A 19,321-nucleotide genomic window follows, 5' to 3' on the forward strand; every position below is an offset into this window, starting at 1 on the left:
AATCGCATATAGAAACCTGCATGACCAAGAAAACTCCGCACACCCTTCACAGATGTGGGTGGCGGCAATTTAACAGTCAAATCAACCTTAGCCTTGTCTACTTAAATACCCATACTAGATACCACATGCTCAAGAACAATTCCCTGTTTTACCATGAAATGACTTTTTTCCCAACTCAATGTCAAATTTGTTTCAACACATCTTTTCAAAACCAAAGTTAAATTATCAAGGTAATTATCAAATGATGATCCAAAAACAGAAAAGTCATCCATAAACAGCTCAATAAATTTCTCAATCATATCAAAAACGATGGACATCATACACCTTTGAAATGCGGCTGGAGCATTGCACAATCTGAAGGGCATCCTCCTATACACAAAGGTTCCGAATGGACATGTGAATGTCGTCTTCTCTTGATCCTCCAGAGCCATAGGAATCTGATTGTAACCTGAAAAACCATCAAGGAAACAATAATAAGAATAACCAACCAATCTTTCTAACATTTTATCAATAAAAGGAAGAGGAAAGTGTTCCTTTTTAGTTGCAGCAGCCTGACTTCTTTGGTACCACATGAACTGGACTCACCCATTTGCTATCTAAAATAGGATAAATGATCCCAACATCAAGTAATTTCAACACCTCAACTCTCACCTCCTCTTGTAAATGCGGATTCAACCTCTTTTGAGCTTCCTTAGCTGGTTTGGAATCCTCTTCCAACAACACTTTATGCATGCACATAGTAGGGCTAATTCCCTTGATGTCTGCTATTGTCCAACCTATGGTTGCTTTATGATCACTCAACACCTTAAGCAATTTCTCTTCATCCTCTATGGTTAGGGCGGAAGCTATAATCATGAGGAGGGTTTGATCTTTTCCTAAGTAAGCATACTTAAGGGTCGGTGGTAAAGTTTTAACTCAAGCTTAGGTGGGGATTCCATGGAAGAAACTAACTTGACATTAACATGTTCAATCACCATCCTCAATTCCTCATCAAACATGTCCCTAATCTCATTATCCAAATCCACTCTATACTCCCTAGCCTCATCATCACTCAACTCATCATCTTTTGCTATCAAAGCCAACTCTAATTTATCTTTGATCTCTTCCTATAGAAAACTAGACAAAATGATAGGATCTAAAGAATCAACTGTAAAACAATCATTAGTATCTGAAGGTAAAGATAAAGATTTAAAAATTGAAAATTCAACAGTTTGATCAAGAACTGTCATTTTTAGCTTTCCATTTTGCACATCGATGATGGTCTTTATTGTGGCCATGAAGGGACGTCCTCGCAAAATAGGTAACTCACTGCTATAGTTTGAAGTCCGCTCCAACTTGAACTAAAATATCCTCAATAATACCTCTTGGATATTTCACTGAACAATCAACCAATTATAAGGTCATTATTGTAGGTTTTAGTTCTTCCAGTCCCAGCTACTGATAGATGGAATATGACATGAGGTTGATACTTGCACCCAATTCCAACATTGCTCTTTCTTCTTTCTTATTACCAACAGTGTTGTTGATAACAAAGCTCCTTGAGTCTTTCAGCTTGGGTGGTAAATTTTATTGGAGCACCGCACTCACAGTCTCTGAAATCATCACTTTCTCGTTCCGATCATACTTACGCTTGTGAGTGTTCAACTCCTTGAAGAATTTTGCATAAGCTGGCATGTTCCTAATCATATCAAGCAAGGGTAAGTTCACTTTAACCTTAGACAAAATGTCATATATATCAGAAAATGACTTATCCCATTTGCTTTTGATCAAGCGAACCAGAAAAGGCACATGTGGAACATATGGCTTCGGTGGCACATATGAAGGATCGATCTCTTCACTCTAAACAGGTGCACTTGGTTGCTTTTCCTCAACTTTTTCTTTACCTGCATGATCAAACAAAGGCTCATTAGTTTCAGAATTTAAGTTCTTGTCAATTACCTTACCACTCCTCAAAACTGTGACCGCTTTCACTTGCTTGGATTGGCTTGGTAACTTCCTAGGGACATGGCCTCATAATGACTCTGCAATTTGTCCTATCTGGACCTTCATCTTCCTTATGGATGCATCCTATTGTTGGAAACTCTTCTCGAAGTTCTGATTTGTCTGTTGAGAAACTTGAATGAAACTGTTCAATGTCTCCTCCAATGATGGCTTATTTGGTTGCATGATGTGTTCAGAACTTCCTTGCAGCTGGTTGTTTCTCCATGAAATTTTTGGATGGTTCCTCCACCCAAGATTGTATGTGTTCGAATACAGATTGTGGCCTCCTTGGTTGTAAGAGTTCATCATGTTCCCTTGCTCCATAGCCTCTAGAAAACTCTCACCTGAAGGACAAACATTAGTAGTATGGCCAACATTACGACAAATAGCACATATCTTATTGGAACTACTCTATCCTTGCCCTATCATCATATTGCATATGGTATTGACTTGCTTTGTCAATTTGGACACTTGTATCGCCAACTCAGTGTTAGCACCCACTTCATAGATTCCCTTTGCTTTCCCTCTAATACTATTCTGTTGTTAATTGGCATCAAGCATTGCATACAACTCATATGTCTCCTCTGTAGTCTTTTCTCCCATGGCACAACGTGCAGCATTGTCAACTATGGCTTGGCAAGCCTGTGTCAGTCCATCATAGAAAAACTCATTCAACAATTCTAAAGGGTATCTATGATGTGGACATTGAATTAAAATCAATTTAAATCTTTCCCAAGCTTCATGGAATGGCTCACCATCAAGTTGAGAGAAAGTAGCAATTTTACGTCTTAGTTTTGTAGTCTATGCATGAGAATAGAACTGACCTACGAACTTGTTGTAGACCGCATCTCAAGCGATAAGTGAAGCTGATGCCAATGAGATGAACCAACTCTTTGCTACGTCCTTCAATGTATATGGAAAACATCTCATCCTCAATTGATCTTCAGTCAAACCCTACAAAGGAAAAGTTTGCACGGTTGAGTAAAAATCTTTAATAAATTTCAATGGATCTTCGGTGGCCATCCCACGGAAAGAAGGAAGCATTTGAAAATGGATACTCTTCAACTCATAATTCCTCGTTGCAGCACTCAAAACAATACAAGAGGGCGACGTTCCAATGGTAAGACGCGCATACTCCTTCATCAGACGGGTGGGTTCACCATTTCTTATTTGGATTCTAAATTTGATGCACTTGATTCTTCCAAATTTTTAGGTTCTCTTCTCTTCCTACCGATCAAATTCACCTTGTCAAAATAAGGAAGCACTTAAAAAAAAAAAAAAAAAAAAAAAAAAAAAAAAAACTTAAAACAACAAAGAAAAATCGAAACACAAAAATACACAAAATAACAATAAAATAACAAAAACAACAAAAATGAAATAAAAATCGAATTAACAAAAAGAAAGCACAAATATCAAAGAGATTAAATAACTCAAACAATTCGCTGACAATGGCGCCCAAAACTTGTTGGTGATAATACAAACAAAGTTAAATCCTTGCAAGTGCACGAATTGCTACTATAGCTAGTGTGCAAAGAAAGGATCGATCCCACAGGGAATTGGGAGCTATTAATTAATTCAATATTGTGCAAAATCAACCAAGAAAACGAAATTAAAAGAAATAATAAAATGGACCAGCAAACTAAATTAATCTAAAATCACAATAAAAACACTAGAATTACCAAATATACCAAAACTGAACTCTAAGTTACCAAATGTAACAAAAACAATGAGTAATCAAAGATTAACAAGTGGGAAATGGTCTAGTGTATCCAATTTCACCGTAATCGTCATGCTTTATGTTATTAATCTAACCAACGTTATCTCAATCCAAATCTTAGGGTTCTCACTATCAAGATTTGAAACACTTGATACCCTCGTCATAGTTCTACCATTCTAAGGACATATATCAATACATATTGCAATAATAATGATTTACGCGATATAGAATAAAATGCCTTTTATTATTGATTAATGAACATTATTACAAAGAGTCAATTCTACAATAATTGATTGGCTCTAGGGCATCTATTCTAACAATCTCCCACATGCACTATAGCCAATCATTCATGTATTTAATACCAAATGATCTCAAGTGCCTTTCATGCTTTTGCTGCGACAGAGGCTTTGTCAATGGATCTGCGAGATTGTCGTCAGTATGCACTTTACTAATCTACAGGTCTTTCCTCTCAACTATCTCTCTGATGAGATGGAATCATCTAAGTATGTGTTTGGACTTCTGATGAGGCCGTGGTTCCCTGGCTTAAGCAATTGCTCCATTGCTGTCACAATAGATGTCTATAAGATCAACAATTGTAAGAACCACACCAAGTTCAGTAATGAACTTCTTAATATAAACTACCTCCTTGGCTGCATCTGACAATGCTATATACTCAGCCTCTATTGTAGAGTCTGCTACAGTGCTTTGCTTGGAGCTCTTCCAGCTCACTGTACCACCATTGAGACAAAATACAAACCCTGATTGCGATCGATAATCATCTTTGTCCGCTTGGAAACTAGCATCACTGTATCCTCTTACAGTGAGCTCATCTTCCCCTCCATAAACCAAGAACGTATCTTTAGTCCTCTTCAGGTACTTAAGAATGTTCTTGACAGCCATCCAGTAACGCTTACTTGGATCCGATTGATATCTACTACAAGTGCTCAAAGCACATGAGACATCAATCCGAGTACATAGCATGGCATACATAATGGATCCAATTGCTAATGCATATGGGATCCTCTTCATCATATCTCTCTCATCTTGTGTTTTAGGACACAATTCCTTAGAGAGATAAACACCATGTGACATCGGAAGAAATCTCTTCTTGGATTCTTCCATACTGAATCTTTTCAGCACCTTGTCAATATACGCACTCTGACTTAGGCCAAGCAACCTACGCGATCTATCATGATAGATCATTATTCGAATGATGTAGGCTGCTTCCCCTAAGTCCTTCATGGAGAAGCACTTGGATAAGCAAGTCTTTGCCGACTACAAGTTCGGTATAGCATTCCCGATCAGAAGTATGTCATCGACATACAATACTAGGAATGCTACTATGCTCCCACTCACTTTCTTGTAAACACAGGGCTCATCTTCGTTCTTGATAAAACCGAATTCTTGTATGGTTTCATCAAAATGAATGTTCCAACTCCTTGAAGCTTGCTTGAGTCCATAAATGGATCTCTACAACTTGCATACCTTATTAGCTTGACTAACAAGAATGAAACCATCAGGTTGTGTCATATACACATCCTCCTCAAGGTTTCCGTTCAGGAAAGCAGTTTTGACATCCATTTGCCAAATCTCATAGTCATGATATGCAGCTATTGCAAGCATAATTCGAATGGATTTAATCATGGCAACCGGTGAAAAGGTTTCTTCATAGTCAATGCCATGAATTTGTTTGAAACCTTTGGCAACCAGTCGTGCTTTATAAGTATGCACGTTGCCATCCATGTCAGTCTTCTTCTTGAAATCTCATTTACACCCTATGGGTTTTACCCTTTCAGGTGGTTCCACCAGAGACCACACTTGGTTTTGGTACATGGAGTCCATCTCAGATTTCATAGCTTCAAGCCATTTAACAGAATCTGGATTTGATATAGCATCTTCGTAGGTTCTGGGTTCATCGTCTTGGTAGACTAGTATGTCGCCATGTTAAGTCACGAGATAACCGTATCTCTCAGGCTCATGGCGTACTCTCCCAGATCTACGTAGCTCCTGTCCTACCTGAGGTGGTTCACTTTGTTCCACAAGTTGTGGAGTAACCTCCTCATGATGCTCAACCACTTCTTGTGGCACATCATCCCATCCTTCATCTAGTATATCTTGTGGTTCTAAAACTTCATCGAGTTCTAATTTTCTCCAAATAGTACTTCCTAGAAAATATTCCTTTTCTAGGAAGACACCAGATCGAGCAATAAAATTTTTGTGCTCTTTTGGGTGGTAGAAATAATATCCTTTGGTTTCCTTTGGATACCCCACAAATATACATTTACAGGATTTTGGGCTGAGCTTGTTCGAAGTCAATTTCTTAACATAAGCTACACAACCCCAGATCCTTAGATAAGACAAGTTGGGCTTTCGCCCACTCCATAGCTCATATGGAGTCTTATCTATAGACTTTGACAGCACACGGTTCAAAACGTGAGTCGTAGTCTCTACGGCATAACCCCAGAACGATGCATGTGAATCATTAAAACTCATCATGGACCTAACCATGTCAAGTAAGGTCCTATTCCTCCTTTCTGACACTCCATTGTGTTGGGGTGTATAAGGAGGGGTAAGTTGTGATACTATCCCACATTCCTTCATGTATTTTGAAAACCCTAAGCTTAAGTATTCACCTCCTTGATCCGACCGAAGAGCTTTAATACTTTTGCCTAACTTATTCTGTACTTCTTTCCTAAATTCCTTGAATGTATCAAAGGCTTCAGATTTATGTCTCATGAGGTAGACATAACCATATCTACTGAAATCATCAGTAAATGTGATAAAGTATGAATATGCACCTCTGGCTTCAACTGTTAGTGGACCACATACATCATTATGGATGATGCCTAACAGCTCAGTAGCCCTTTCACTTTGTCCTGTGAAAGGAGACTTGGTCATCTTGCCTAACAGGCATGACTCGCATACCTCAAATGACTGGAAGTCAAAAGGGGCCAAAACTCCATCCCTTTGAAGTTTTGCAATGCGAGTCTTATTAACATGACACAATCTACAATGCCAGAGATATGTTTGGTTTTGATCGCTATGTTTAGCTTTCTTGGTTTCAATATTGAGAATATCTTTATTGTTTAAATCAAGAACATATAATCCATTATATAACCTTGCAATTCCAAATAGAATACCATTCAAACTAAAGGACAACAATCCATTAGATATCTCAAAATGATACCCCATATTATCCAAAACGGATACTGAAATAATATTTCTAGAAATAGAAGGTACGTGATAACAGTTATGTAGTTCCAACAATAAGCCCGTAGGCAAAGATAAACAATAAGTCCCTACAGCTAATGCAGCCACATGTGCTCCATTTCCAACTCGTAGGTCCACCTCTCCCTTGGCGAGCACTCTACTCTGCCTTAGTCCCTGCACATCAGTACAAATGTGAGTACCACATCCTGTGTCCATGACCCAAGATGTTGAGGGAGAGAAGTTAATCTCAATCATGAAAGTACCTGAAGTCGTAGCCTCTGACTTCTTCTTGCTTGCGAGGAAAGCCTTGCAGTGTTTCCTCCAGTGGCCAGGCTTGCCACAAAAGAAGCAGACTACCTTGCCCTTTCCTATGCCACTCTCAGGCCCAAGAGCAACCTGTCCTTTGGGCTTGGGCTTGGGTTTGGCCTTGGCCTTACCCTTGCCGTTACCCTTTGCTTTACTGGCAGCAACCAGTAAAACAGGCTTGGACTTTTTCAAGTCCTGCTCTGCAGTCCTCAGCATGTTCAGAAGTTCTGACAGGGTTTTCTCCATCGTGTTCATATTGAAATTCATTATGAACGGAGCATATGAGTCAGGCAAGGATTGCAGAATTAAATCCATTTGTAATTCTGCATCCAAGCCACATCCCAAAGTCTCAAGCCTCTCAATGTGCTCGATCATCTTGAGCACATGAGGACCAACTTGGGCACCCTCAGTCAGACGACTCCCAAACAGTGCTTTCGACACCTTGTACCTCTCATGTCGAGCATTTGTTTCATAAAGCTCCTTGAGGTGTAGAATTATGGAAGAAGCATCCATATTCTCATGCTGCTTTTGCAGCATAGGTGTCATCGATGCTAACATCAAGCATTGTACGCTATCAGCATCATCAAGGAACTTTTGATAAGTATCCTTAACTTCCTGAGTGGCATCAGGATCAGGCTCAGCCATGTATGGCTTTTCAAGGATATACAATTTCTTTTCTGACTTAAGTATAATCCGAAGATTACGATACCAGTCTGAGAAATTGGATCCATCCAACCTGTTTTCTTTTTCGATTATCGGTCGCAGGTTCATAATACTCATTTTCGGTGAATCTACAATTGCAGAAAAGATAAAGTTATTATAAAGTTCATTATTATTTAATATGGTCTTTTATTAAACGATGCTCCCACTATTTTACTCAAGCCAATAGCCCTCACTATTAACTCGGGAAAGCCCATTGGCTTTCCTAATGAACTGAGATCCCATCCTGCCCATTTCAAACCTTCGCTTTGGTGAACAAGCCAAAATGAGTTGATTAGGTAGGACAACAAACTTAATCCACACCAGTTGATAGCTCCCACTATCAACCTCAAATGTGAAAAAGCCAACAAGCCAATCACACAATCCAATGGCTCCAACCATTTTCCTCTAGTGTGATTCTCAGTATCAGTAGAGTGGACATTACATGTCACCACGTACACACAATATGTGTACTGCTCTACTATGCCTATGACGTGTTTATCAACCTTTGCTTTGGCAAACAAACAAAACTATCATTTCAAGTCGACCCATCACCATTAAGGAAAACTCTAATGCATTTTAACCTCCCATAGGTAGAAGTGTACCCTTCGCTTTGGCGAACAAGGTTTCGACGAACAGTGGTTTGATTAAAACCATGGTGATGGAAGGCTTACATGACTTAATATACTTCAGTTGAGGGGTTTCTTATTTAATGTCTCATCGAATTATTATCTTTGTTAGAATGACATTGTTTGGCATGTTATTAAACATTCAACCTGAGCATGTATTCTAAACAAAAATTAAACGTGCCGGTACATGGCCCAACTAAAACCAATTTCCTCGAGCCTAGAGGAATCGATGGGTCACCTAGGGGTCCTGTAATAAACATCTCGAGTCTTCAAGTATGGTTGCCTTGTTCTTTGCTCCATCTCCAAGTACATTACAAAACTTTTAAATTTACAAAAGAATAATAATACAAAAATTCTTTACATCAATAAATTTAGAAACCTCAATTTATATTCAAGGGGAACTAGATAAGAAGAGAATGTACATCGAGAAAAAGGAGAAAGGCAGGACACGGAGGCCCTATTTAATAAATTATACAACCATACATACCCAAAAATATTTTAAAACATTCACCCTTAGGTCTAAGGATCGTGTACCGGGCACCATGCAATATACAAACAAGTACAAAACATACATTTCAAAAACAATCAATTTTTTAAATTAGTGGGTTAATTACAATTTACCCCCTGACAATTTACAGATTGGCAGTTTGGTCTAAAAGTTTTGAAACTTTTCATTTTAGCCTCTACACACTAGGAAGTGCGCTCGCTGCGGTGATGAATTAGATCGCCGAAGTGTGCATTGGTTATGCTGATGTCCACGCTCTACGCGCGACAATTTGGTACAGCACATGTTCGAAGGACGATCGCTGCGGCGATGGGTTATATCGCCGCGGCGAGCGCTGTTTTCGTACAACGCTCATCCAGAGGACAATCACCATGGCGAGCCCTGGTTTCGTCACCAGCGCTCGTCCAGAGGACGATCGTTGCAGCGATGCTTTATATCGCCATGATGAGCGCTGGTTTCATCGCCGCAACGAGCGCTGTTTCGTCACCAGCGCCAGTTTGGACAACGCTCGCTGAGTTGTAAAGTTTCGAAACTTTTAGACCAAACTACAGATCTGGAAATTGTCAGGGCGTAAATTGTAATTAACCCACTAATTTAAAAAATTAATTGTTTTTGAAATGTATGTTTTGTACTTGTTTGTATATTGCATGGTGCCCGGTACATGAGCTTTAGACCTAAGGGTGAATTTTTCAAAATATTTTTGGGTATGTATGGTTGTGTAATTTGTTAAATAGGGCCTGCGTGTCCTACCTTTCTCCTTTTTCTCGATGTACATTCTCTTCTCATCTAATTCCCCTCGAATGTAAATCGAGGTTTCTAAATTTATTGATGTAAAGAATTTTGTATTATTATTCTTTTGTAAATTTAAAAGTTTTGTAATATACTTGAAGATGGAGCAAAGAACGAGGCAACCATACTTGAAGACTCAAGATGTTTATTACAGGACCCCTGGGTGACCCACCGATTCCTCTAGGCTCGAGGAAATCGGTTTTAGTTGGCCCATGTACCGGCACGTTTAATTTTTGTTTAGAATGCATGCTAAGGTTGAATGTTTAATAACATGCCAAACAATGTCATTGTAACAAAGATAATAATCTGATGAGACATTAAATAACAAACCCCTCAACTGAATTATATTAAGTCATGTAAGCCTTCCATCACCATGGTTTTAATCAAACCACTGTTCGTCGAAACCTTGTTCGCCAAAGCGAAGGGTACACTTCTACCAGTGGGGGGTTAAAATGCATTGGAGTTTTCCTTAATGGTAATGGGTCGACTTAAAATGACAGTTTTGCTGGTTCGCCAAAGCGAAGGTTGATAAACATGTCATTAGCATAGTAGAGCAGTACACATATTGTGTGTACGTGGTGACATGTAGTGTCCACTCTACTGATACTGAGAATCACACTAGAGGAAAATGGTTGGAGCCATTGGATTGTGTGATTGGCTTGTTGGCTTTTTCACATTTGAGGTTAATAATAGGAGCTATCAACTGGTGTGGATTAAGTTTGTTGGCCTACCTAATCAACTCATTTTGGTTTGTTTGCCAAAGCGTAGCTTTGAAATGGGCAGGATGGGATCTCAGTCCACTAGGAAAGCCAATGGGCTTTCCCGAGTTAATATTGAGGGCTATTGACTTGAGTAAAATAGTGGGAGCATCGTTTAATAAAAGACCATATTAAACAATAATGAACTTTATAATACCTTTATCTTTTCTGTAATTGTAGATTCACCAAAATGAGTGTTATGAACCTGCGACCGATAGTTGAAAAAGAAAACAGGTTGGATTGATCCAATTTCTCTTACTGGTATCGTAATCTTTGGATTATACTTAAGTCAGAAAAGAAATTCTATATCCTTGAAAAGCCATGCATGGCTGAGCCTGATCCTGATGCCACTTAGGAAGTAAATGATACTTATCAAAAGTTTCTTGATGATGTAATAGCGTTCAGTGCTTGATCTCAGCATCGATGACACCTATGCTGCAAAAGCAACATGAGAATATGGATGTTGCTTCCATTGTTCTACACCTCAAGGAGCTTTTCGAGACAAATGCTCGACATGAGAGGTACAAGGTGTCGAAAGCACTATTTGGGAGTCGTCTAACTGAGGGAGCCTTGGTCCTCATGTGCTCAAGATGATCGAGCATATAGAGAGGCTTGGGACTTTGGGATGTGGCTTGGATGCAGAATTACAAGTGGATTTAATTCTGCAATCCTCGCCTGACTCTTATGCTCCGTTCATAATGAATTTCAATATGAACACGATGGAGAAAACCCTGTTAGAACTTTTGAACATGCTGAGGATTGCAGAGTAGGACATGAAGAAGTCCAAACCTGTTTTACTGGTTGATGCTAGTAAAAGTAATGGTAAGGGTAAGGGTAAGGGTAAGGCCAAGGCTAAACCCAAACCCAAACCCAAACCCAAACCCAAACCCAAACCCAAACCCAAGCCCAAAGGACAGGTTGCTCTTGGTCCTGAGAGTGACATAGGGAAGGGCAAGATAGTATGCTTCTTTTGTGGCAAGCCTGGCCACTGGAGGAAGCACTGCAAGGCTTTCCTCGCAAGCAACAAGAAATCAGAGGCTACGACTTCAAGTATCTTTATGATTGAGATTAATTTCTCTCCCTCAACATCTTATGTCATTGACACAGGATGTGGTACTCATATTTGTACTGATGTGCAGAGACTATGGCAGAGTAGAGTGCTCGCCAAGGGATAGGTAGACCTACGAGCTGGAAATGGAACACATGTGGCCGCATTGGCTGTAGGGATTTATTGTTTATCTTTGCCTACAGGCTTATTGTTGGAACTGCATAACTATTATTACGTACCTTCTATTTCTAGAAATATTATTTCAGTATCCGTTTTGGATAATATGGGGTATCATTTTGAGATATCTAATGGATTGTTGTCCTTTAGTTTGAATGGTATTCTATTGGAATTGCAAGGTTATATAATGGATTGTATGTTCTTGATTTAAACAATAAAGATATTCTCAATGTTGAAACCAAGAAAGCTAAATATAGTGATCAAAACCAGGCATATCTCTGGCACTGTAGATTGTGTCACGTTAATAAGACTTACATTGCAAAACTTCAAAGGGATGGAGTTTTGCCCCTTTTAACTTTCAGTCATTTGAGGTATGTGAGTCATGCCTGTTAGGTAAGATAACCAAGTCTCCTTTCACAGGACAAGGTGAAAGGGCTACTGAACTGTTAGGCATCATCCATAGTGATGTATGTGGTCCGCTAACAGTTGAAGCCAGAGGTGGATATTCATACTTCATCACATTTACTGATGACTTTAGTAGATATGGTTATGTCTACCTCATGAGACATAAATTTGAAGCCTTTGATAAATTTAAGGAATTCAGGAATGAAGTACAGAATATGTTGGGCAAAAGTATTAAAGCTCTTCGGTCGAATCGAGGAGGTGAATACTTAAGCTTGGGGTTTTCAGAGTACTTGAAGGAATGTGGGATAGTATCACAACTAACCCCTCCTTGTACACCCTAACACAATAGAGTGTCAGAAAGGAGGAATATGACCTTACTTGACATGGTTAGGTCCATGATGAGTTTTAGTGATTTACCTACATCATTCTGGGGTTATGCCCTAGAGACTGCGACTCACGTTTTGAACCGTGTGCCGTCAAAGTCTGTAGATAAGACTCCATATGAGCTATGGAGTGGGCGAAAGCCCAACTTGTCTTATCTAAGGATTTGGGGTTGCGAAGCTTATGTTAAGAAATTGACTTCGAACAAGCTGGGCCCAAAATCCTGTAAATGTATATTTGTGGGGTATCCAAAGGAGACCAAAGGATACTATTTCTACCACCCAGAAGAGNAAGCCAGAGGTGGATATTCATACTTCATCACATTTACTGATGATTTTAGTAGATATGGTTATGTCTACCTTATGAGACATAAATCTGAAGCCTTTGATAAATTCAAGGAATTCAGGAATGAAGTACAGAATATGTTGGGCAAAAGTATTAAAGCTCTTCGGTCGGATCGAGGAGGTGAATACTTAAGCTCAGGGTTTTTAGAGTACCTGAAGGAATGTGGGATAGCATCACAACTCACCCCTCCTTATACACCCCAACATAATGGAGTGTCTGAAAGGAGGAACAGGACCTTACTTAACATGGTTATGTCCATGATGAGTTTTAGTGATTTACCTGCATCATTCTAGGGTTATACCTAAAGACTGAGACTCACGTTTTGAACCGTGTGCTGTCAAAGTCTGTAGATAAGACTCCATATGAGCTATGGAGTGGGCAAAAGCCCAACTTGTCTTACCTAAGGATTTGGGGTTGCGAAGCTTATGTTAAGAAATTGACTTCAAACAAGTTGGGCCTAAAATCCTGTAAATGTATATTTGTGGGGTATCCAAAAGATATTCAAAGGAGACCAAAGGATACTACTTCTACCACCCAAAAGAGCGCAAAATTTTTGTTGCTCGATCTGGTGTCTTCCTAGAAAATGAATATTTTCTAAGAAGTACTAGTGGGAGAAAAGTAGAACTCGATGAAGTTCTAGAACCACAAGATATACTAGACGAAGGACGGGATGATGTGCCAAAAGAAGTGGTTGAACATCATGAGGAGGTTACTCCACAACTTGTGGATCAAAGTGAACCACCTCAGGTAGCACAGGAGCTACGTAGATCTGGGAGAGTACACCATAAGCCCGAGAGATGCGGTTATCTCATGACTCAACATGGTGACGTACTAGTCTACCAAGACGATGAACCCAGAACCTACGAAGACGCTATATCGTATCCAGATTCTGTTAAATGGCTTGAGGCCATGAAATCTGAGATGGATTCCATGTACCAAAACCAAGTGTGGTCCTTGGTGGAGCCACCTGAAGGGGTAAAACCCATAGGGTGTAAATGGGTCTTCAAGAAGAAGACTGACATAGATAGCAACATGCATACTTATAAAGCACAACTAGTTGCCAAAGGTTTCAAACAAATTCACGGCATTGACTATGAAGAAACATTTTTGCCGGTTGCCATGATTAAATCCATTCGGATTATGCTTGCAATTGCTGCATATCATGACTATGAGATTTGGCAAATAGATGTCAAAATTGCTTTCCTAAACGGAAACCTTGAAGAGGATGTGTATATGACACAACCTAATGGTTTCGTTCTTGATAGTCAAGCTAATAAGGTATGCAAGTTACAAAGATCCATTTATGGACTCAAGCAAGCTTCAAGGAGCTGGAACATTCCTTTTGATGAAGCCGTAAAAGAATTCGGTTTTATCAAGAACGAAGATGAGCCTTGTGTTAACAAGAAAGTGAGTAGAAACGTAGTAGCATTCCTAGTGTTGTATGTCGATGACATACTTCTGATCGAGAATGATATACCAAACTTGCAATCGGTAAAGACTTGGTTATCCAAGTGCTTCTCCATTAAGGACTTAGGAGAAGCAACCTACATCCTTGGTACAAAGATCTATCGTGATAGATCGCGTAGGTTGCGTGGCCTAAGTCAGAGTGCATATATTGACAAAATACTAAAAAGATTCAGTATGGAAGAATCTAAGAAGGGATTTCTTTTGATGTCACATGGTGTTTATCTCTCTAAGCAATTGTGTCTTAAAACACAAGATGAGAGAGATAGGATGAAAAGGATCCCATATGCATCAGCAATTGGATCCATCATGTATGCCATGCTATGTACTCGGATTAATGTCTCATGTTCTTTGAGCACTTGTAGTAGATATCAATCGGATCCAGGTGAGCATCACTGGATGGCTGTCAAGAATATTCTTAAGTACCTGAAGAGGACTAAGGATATGTTCTTGGTTTATGGAGGGGAAGATGAGCTCACTGTAAGAGGACACAGTGATGCTAGTTTCCAAACAGACAATGATGATTATCGATTGCAATCAGGGTTTGTATTTTGTCTCAATGGCGGTGTAGTGAGCTGGAACAGCTCCAAGCAAAGCACTATAGCGGATTCTACAATGGAGGCTGAGTATATTACATTGTCAGATGCGACCAAGGAGGCAGTCTGGATTAAGAAGTTCATTACTGAACTTGGTGTGGTTCCCACGATTGTTGATCTTATAGACATCTGTTGTGACAACAATGAAGCAATTGCTCAAGCCAGGGAACCACAGTCTCATCATAAGTCCAGACACATACTCAGACGATTCCATCTCATCAGAGAGATAGTTGAGAGGAAAGACGTGCAGATTAGTAAAGTGCATACTGACGACAATCTCGCAGATCCACTAACAAAGCCTCTGTCATAGCAGAAGCATGACAGGCACTTGAGATCATTTGGTATTAAATACATGAATGATTGGCTATAGTGCAAGTGGGAGATTGTTAGAGTATATGCCTTAGAGCCAATCAATTATTGTAGAATTGACTTTGTAATAATGTTCATTAATCAATAAAAGGCATTCAATTCTATATCGCGTAAATCATTATTATTGCAATATGTATTGATACATGCCCTTAGAATGGTAGAACCGTGACGAGGGTATCAAGTGTTTCAAATCTTGATAGTGAGAACCCTATGAGCACATAAGGTGGCCATTCTAGAAACGTCTGTAGCCCTAATATTATTCTGAAGTAAGGGCACAAATAATACGGTAAGGCTATCATAGTGTTGAATGACCCTATCGAAAGGTAGTGACTGATCTCACTTGTCAAGGTTGTTTGGTGACAACCTGGTGCAACACATAGGTGCTTGCTGTAGGCGAATACACCGTAGCAAGTTCACTGGACTGACCCACTAGAGGATTCCATATGGATGGTAACCCTAGTGTCTATGGAACAAATCCTCTAATAAATGGTGATACATGTGATCCTTAGACTTGAGATCACCAAAGCGCCTTGTGCACCGATTGGTGTAGTTTGACACTAGCCTAACGTAGTTTTATTCAGAGCTGTCAATATGGTGGTGATTAGCTGCATCAAGGAGTGTATCAAGACTATGGTGGATCGATAGAGGATTTATCACTCTCGGGTATGGGAAAAGTTATCTCATGGCACAATTCAGTATATAGCAATGACACTAAAACTGTGGCCACAGTAGGATTGAGTTGTTGCTCTATCCGGATTATAATATAGGTCATTGGTCCAGAAACTGAATACATAATATCGAGAGTAACCGAAGGTTGACACTATTTCTATGCCTTCGTCTCGTCGAGATAACGTATGATGAAATGATCGAATTGTACGATAACCATATCGTTGACAGGTAGCTACTTTGCTGAATCTGAATCTATCGGATGGCAATGATGTCTTGCTAGGCACCAATCTTGGTCTGTGTACAGTGAGATGATTAATTGGTGTTAATCGCGATACTATACACTACCGGAATGATGAGGAGCCTATGGGTCACACACAAAGAAGATAATTTAAGATCCAAGAAGAAGGAAGGGCGTTTTCGTCTTTTTAAGGCAAAATGGTATTTTGGTAATTTCACAGTGCAATTAAATTTTCTGAGGTCGTAGCCTTTATTTAATTTGTTAGAAAAATTAAATAAGTGAAATTACGTTTAAATATATGTTCACACATATTTAAATATATTATCATTATTGTTAAATGTTAATATATATTAAATATATATATTAATTGATTTTAATTGAGATAATGATGGAAAATAAAAATATCAAATTGGGAGTGTTTAGTAACATGGGGTGTTTGGGTTGGAGCCCAAGCCTATTCCATATAGGAATAGGGCAACTTAATTTACTATAAAAGAAAAGGTGTGTGTTAATATAGACAGAATTTTTCTCTTTGAAAAACCACACACACAGCAGCCCCATTTCCTCTCCCACGACAGATTCATTTTTGCCTAAAATCAATCCTTTGATTTTTCTTCTTCTTGATTCTTAAGGCTAAGGAGGATCTAGCAAATCCCTCCTTAGTTCCTTGTGATTGTCTTCGTGTGGACTACGTGGGTTCGATCCTACGCTTGGATCGGTAGCAAAAACGTTCATAGCCAAATTTGGAGGAGCCTCCAAACGTGCGTATGTTTTTCTTAACTCATGTTTAATTTCTACATATTCTTTTATTTATATAAACTATAAACAAAAAATTATACCTTTGATATTGGCTCATAGGAACAATCCTTGTATTATATTTTTGTTTCCGCTCCGTATATGGGTCGTTTCCTAACATTTTCTTGTCTAAAACTGGCTTAGAGACTGGTTTTTATTCACAGGGCTCGGAAGACGCCCAATTGAGCTTGAAAAGCTGCTTAGACTTCAGCATTTTTAAGCTATTAAAAGATTGCAATAACGAACCTGCAATATCATTAGATTCAAACTCAAGAAAACCAAATGATGAGTTTTTGTGATGAAAAACCTTGGCTCCTTGAATCGCCACATTTGAGAAAGCGGATAACAAATACTTGTCATCCCTCCATGGCTCCAAATCTCCAATCCATAAGGATTTCCCCAAATTTCCAGAAGTTTGTGGCTACTGGGAGCTTGTGGAGGCAGTGTTTAAAGTTTTGGCTTGGGTTGGGTACGACACGGTGTTATTTGGGAGTGAGGGATTTGGTTCGAACATTTTGTCGAACACTTGGTGGCAGGAAAAAAATATGTGATTTAGGTGAGTTTAACAGTTCAAAACAACGGGGATTTGTGAAAAAATGCCAGGGGTGAAGAGGTTTTGGTGTTGGAAAGGGGAAGGTGGTCGGGAGGGCCAAGGAGTGGGAAGGCAACAGCAGGCGCGTGTGCTGTTCATTCTCACAACTAAATCCCAGAAAAAAAAGTAGCGAACATAGGTGGTGATGGCACAACCAGATAGCTCATTCAACACTCTTTCCAATGGTGGGTGGATCGTCTGATTCTGACAACGGACGCACTCAAAAAAGCCGGTGAAGTTTTAGCAGCGAGAACGAACAGATCTGCAGATTCCGTGAAATTTCATGGCCAAATCCCAGCGAACAGAGCAGCGAACATAAGAGGTGATGAAACGATAGGATAGTTGGTTCAACACTCTTTCCAACGGTGGGTGGATCGTCCGATTTTGAGACTAGACGCGCTCGAAAATAGCCGGCGAAGTTTCAACAGTGAGAACGAATAGATCTGCAGATTCCGTGAATTTCATGACCAAATCCCAGCGAACAGAGCAGCGAACATAGATGCTGATGAAACGCAAGATAGCTGGTTCAACAATATTTCCAATGGTGGGTGGATCGTCCGATTCTGACACCAGACGCGCTTGGAAGAAGCCGGCGAAGTTCCAGCAACGAGAAACGAGTTGAGAGCAAAAACACTTAGAAAAATTTCCAGTTTTTCCCTCCTTTCCTCCCCCCCTAAACCCTAAACCCCAAACCCTAAAATCTTAAATCTTAAACCCTAAGCCTTAAACCCTAAGCCCTAGACCCTAGACGCTAGACCCTAAACCCTAAACTCAAAACCCTAAGCCCCTAAAACCCTAACCCCTAAACCCTAAACCCCTAAAACCCTAAACCCAACTCTTTATCATTGGAATTGGGAAAGAAACAAGCTAGACAGTCACTTGGGCCTAGGTCCCCGCTTTCCCTAGCCTTTCCCCTTTACTAGGGATGGCAAGGAAACTGATCCAGATAAGGTGGCATCTAGTGTCTAGAGATCATCCTATGCAAACAAGCGAGGCAAACCTGTTGGAGAAAGTAGATTGCCTGCTCCTAGAACTAGTAAAGAAAGCCTGAGTGTTTTCCATGCTATTTATGAAGCTCATAATGCGATCCTGCTCATCTTCAATAGGAAAAGGCATGTCAAGATCCAACCCAGAATCAGAGTTAGAGAATTCACCTCTACTAGCATAGATAGTCTGCTGATACGGGATCAAAGCCAAAGAAACATCCCCAACTGTAGCTACACTAGAATGTATGGAAGTAGCCCTATCTGGAACTGAAGCCCCAGCTGATGTTGAAACATCTCTCTCTTGTTCCCTCTCCCTCTCCCTAATTGGATCAATAGTAGCTAATTGTCTCAAAGGCTCGCGGTCCTCCGATAGCACTGCAATACCACTCCCCGATGCCTTTTGGAAGCTAATAATTGTCCTACTCTTACCCTAAGCCATATGTGTAATAGATAGCTCTGGTTGGTGACAAACATGGCCAAAAACACAATAGTTGGGGCATCTCTTAAGAGTCCACTCATATTCCACTGTAAGCTAAATGGGTTTAGTAGATAACCAGCATTGAAATTCAAATTGGCGCTTGAGAGGCTTGGTTGCATCTATCTCAACACATACCCGAGCATAATCTAAACGAGTCCATTCAGAAGTTATTTTATCACTCGACA

At 39.8% G+C, this 19,321-nt stretch overlaps 1 protein-coding gene and 1 non-coding gene across 2 annotated transcripts; one reads left to right on the forward strand and one right to left on the reverse strand.

The window, feature by feature from the left end:
• Positions 1–875: 875 nt before the first annotated feature.
• LOC116128451 (secreted RxLR effector protein 161-like) lies at positions 876–4,726 on the reverse strand. Its single transcript, XM_031414175.1, has 4 exons — positions 4,340–4,726; positions 2,549–2,622; positions 1,588–1,678; positions 876–1,106 (listed from the first exon to the last, which is right to left on the reverse strand). The coding sequence occupies exons 1-4, from the start codon at positions 4,724–4,726 to the stop codon at positions 876–878; spliced, it is 783 nt and encodes a 260-aa protein (XP_031270035.1).
• Positions 2,669–2,775, forward strand: LOC116128670. The gene has a single exon (XR_004127797.1). It is a non-coding gene; the product is annotated as a small nucleolar RNA R71 (small nucleolar RNA).
• Positions 4,727–19,321: the final 14,595 nt, after the last annotated feature.

This window comes from Pistacia vera, unplaced genomic scaffold (genome assembly GCF_008641045.1).
Source record: "Pistacia vera cultivar Batoury unplaced genomic scaffold, PisVer_v2 Contig200, whole genome shotgun sequence".
Classification (NCBI taxonomy): Eukaryota; Viridiplantae; Streptophyta; class Magnoliopsida; order Sapindales; family Anacardiaceae; genus Pistacia; species Pistacia vera.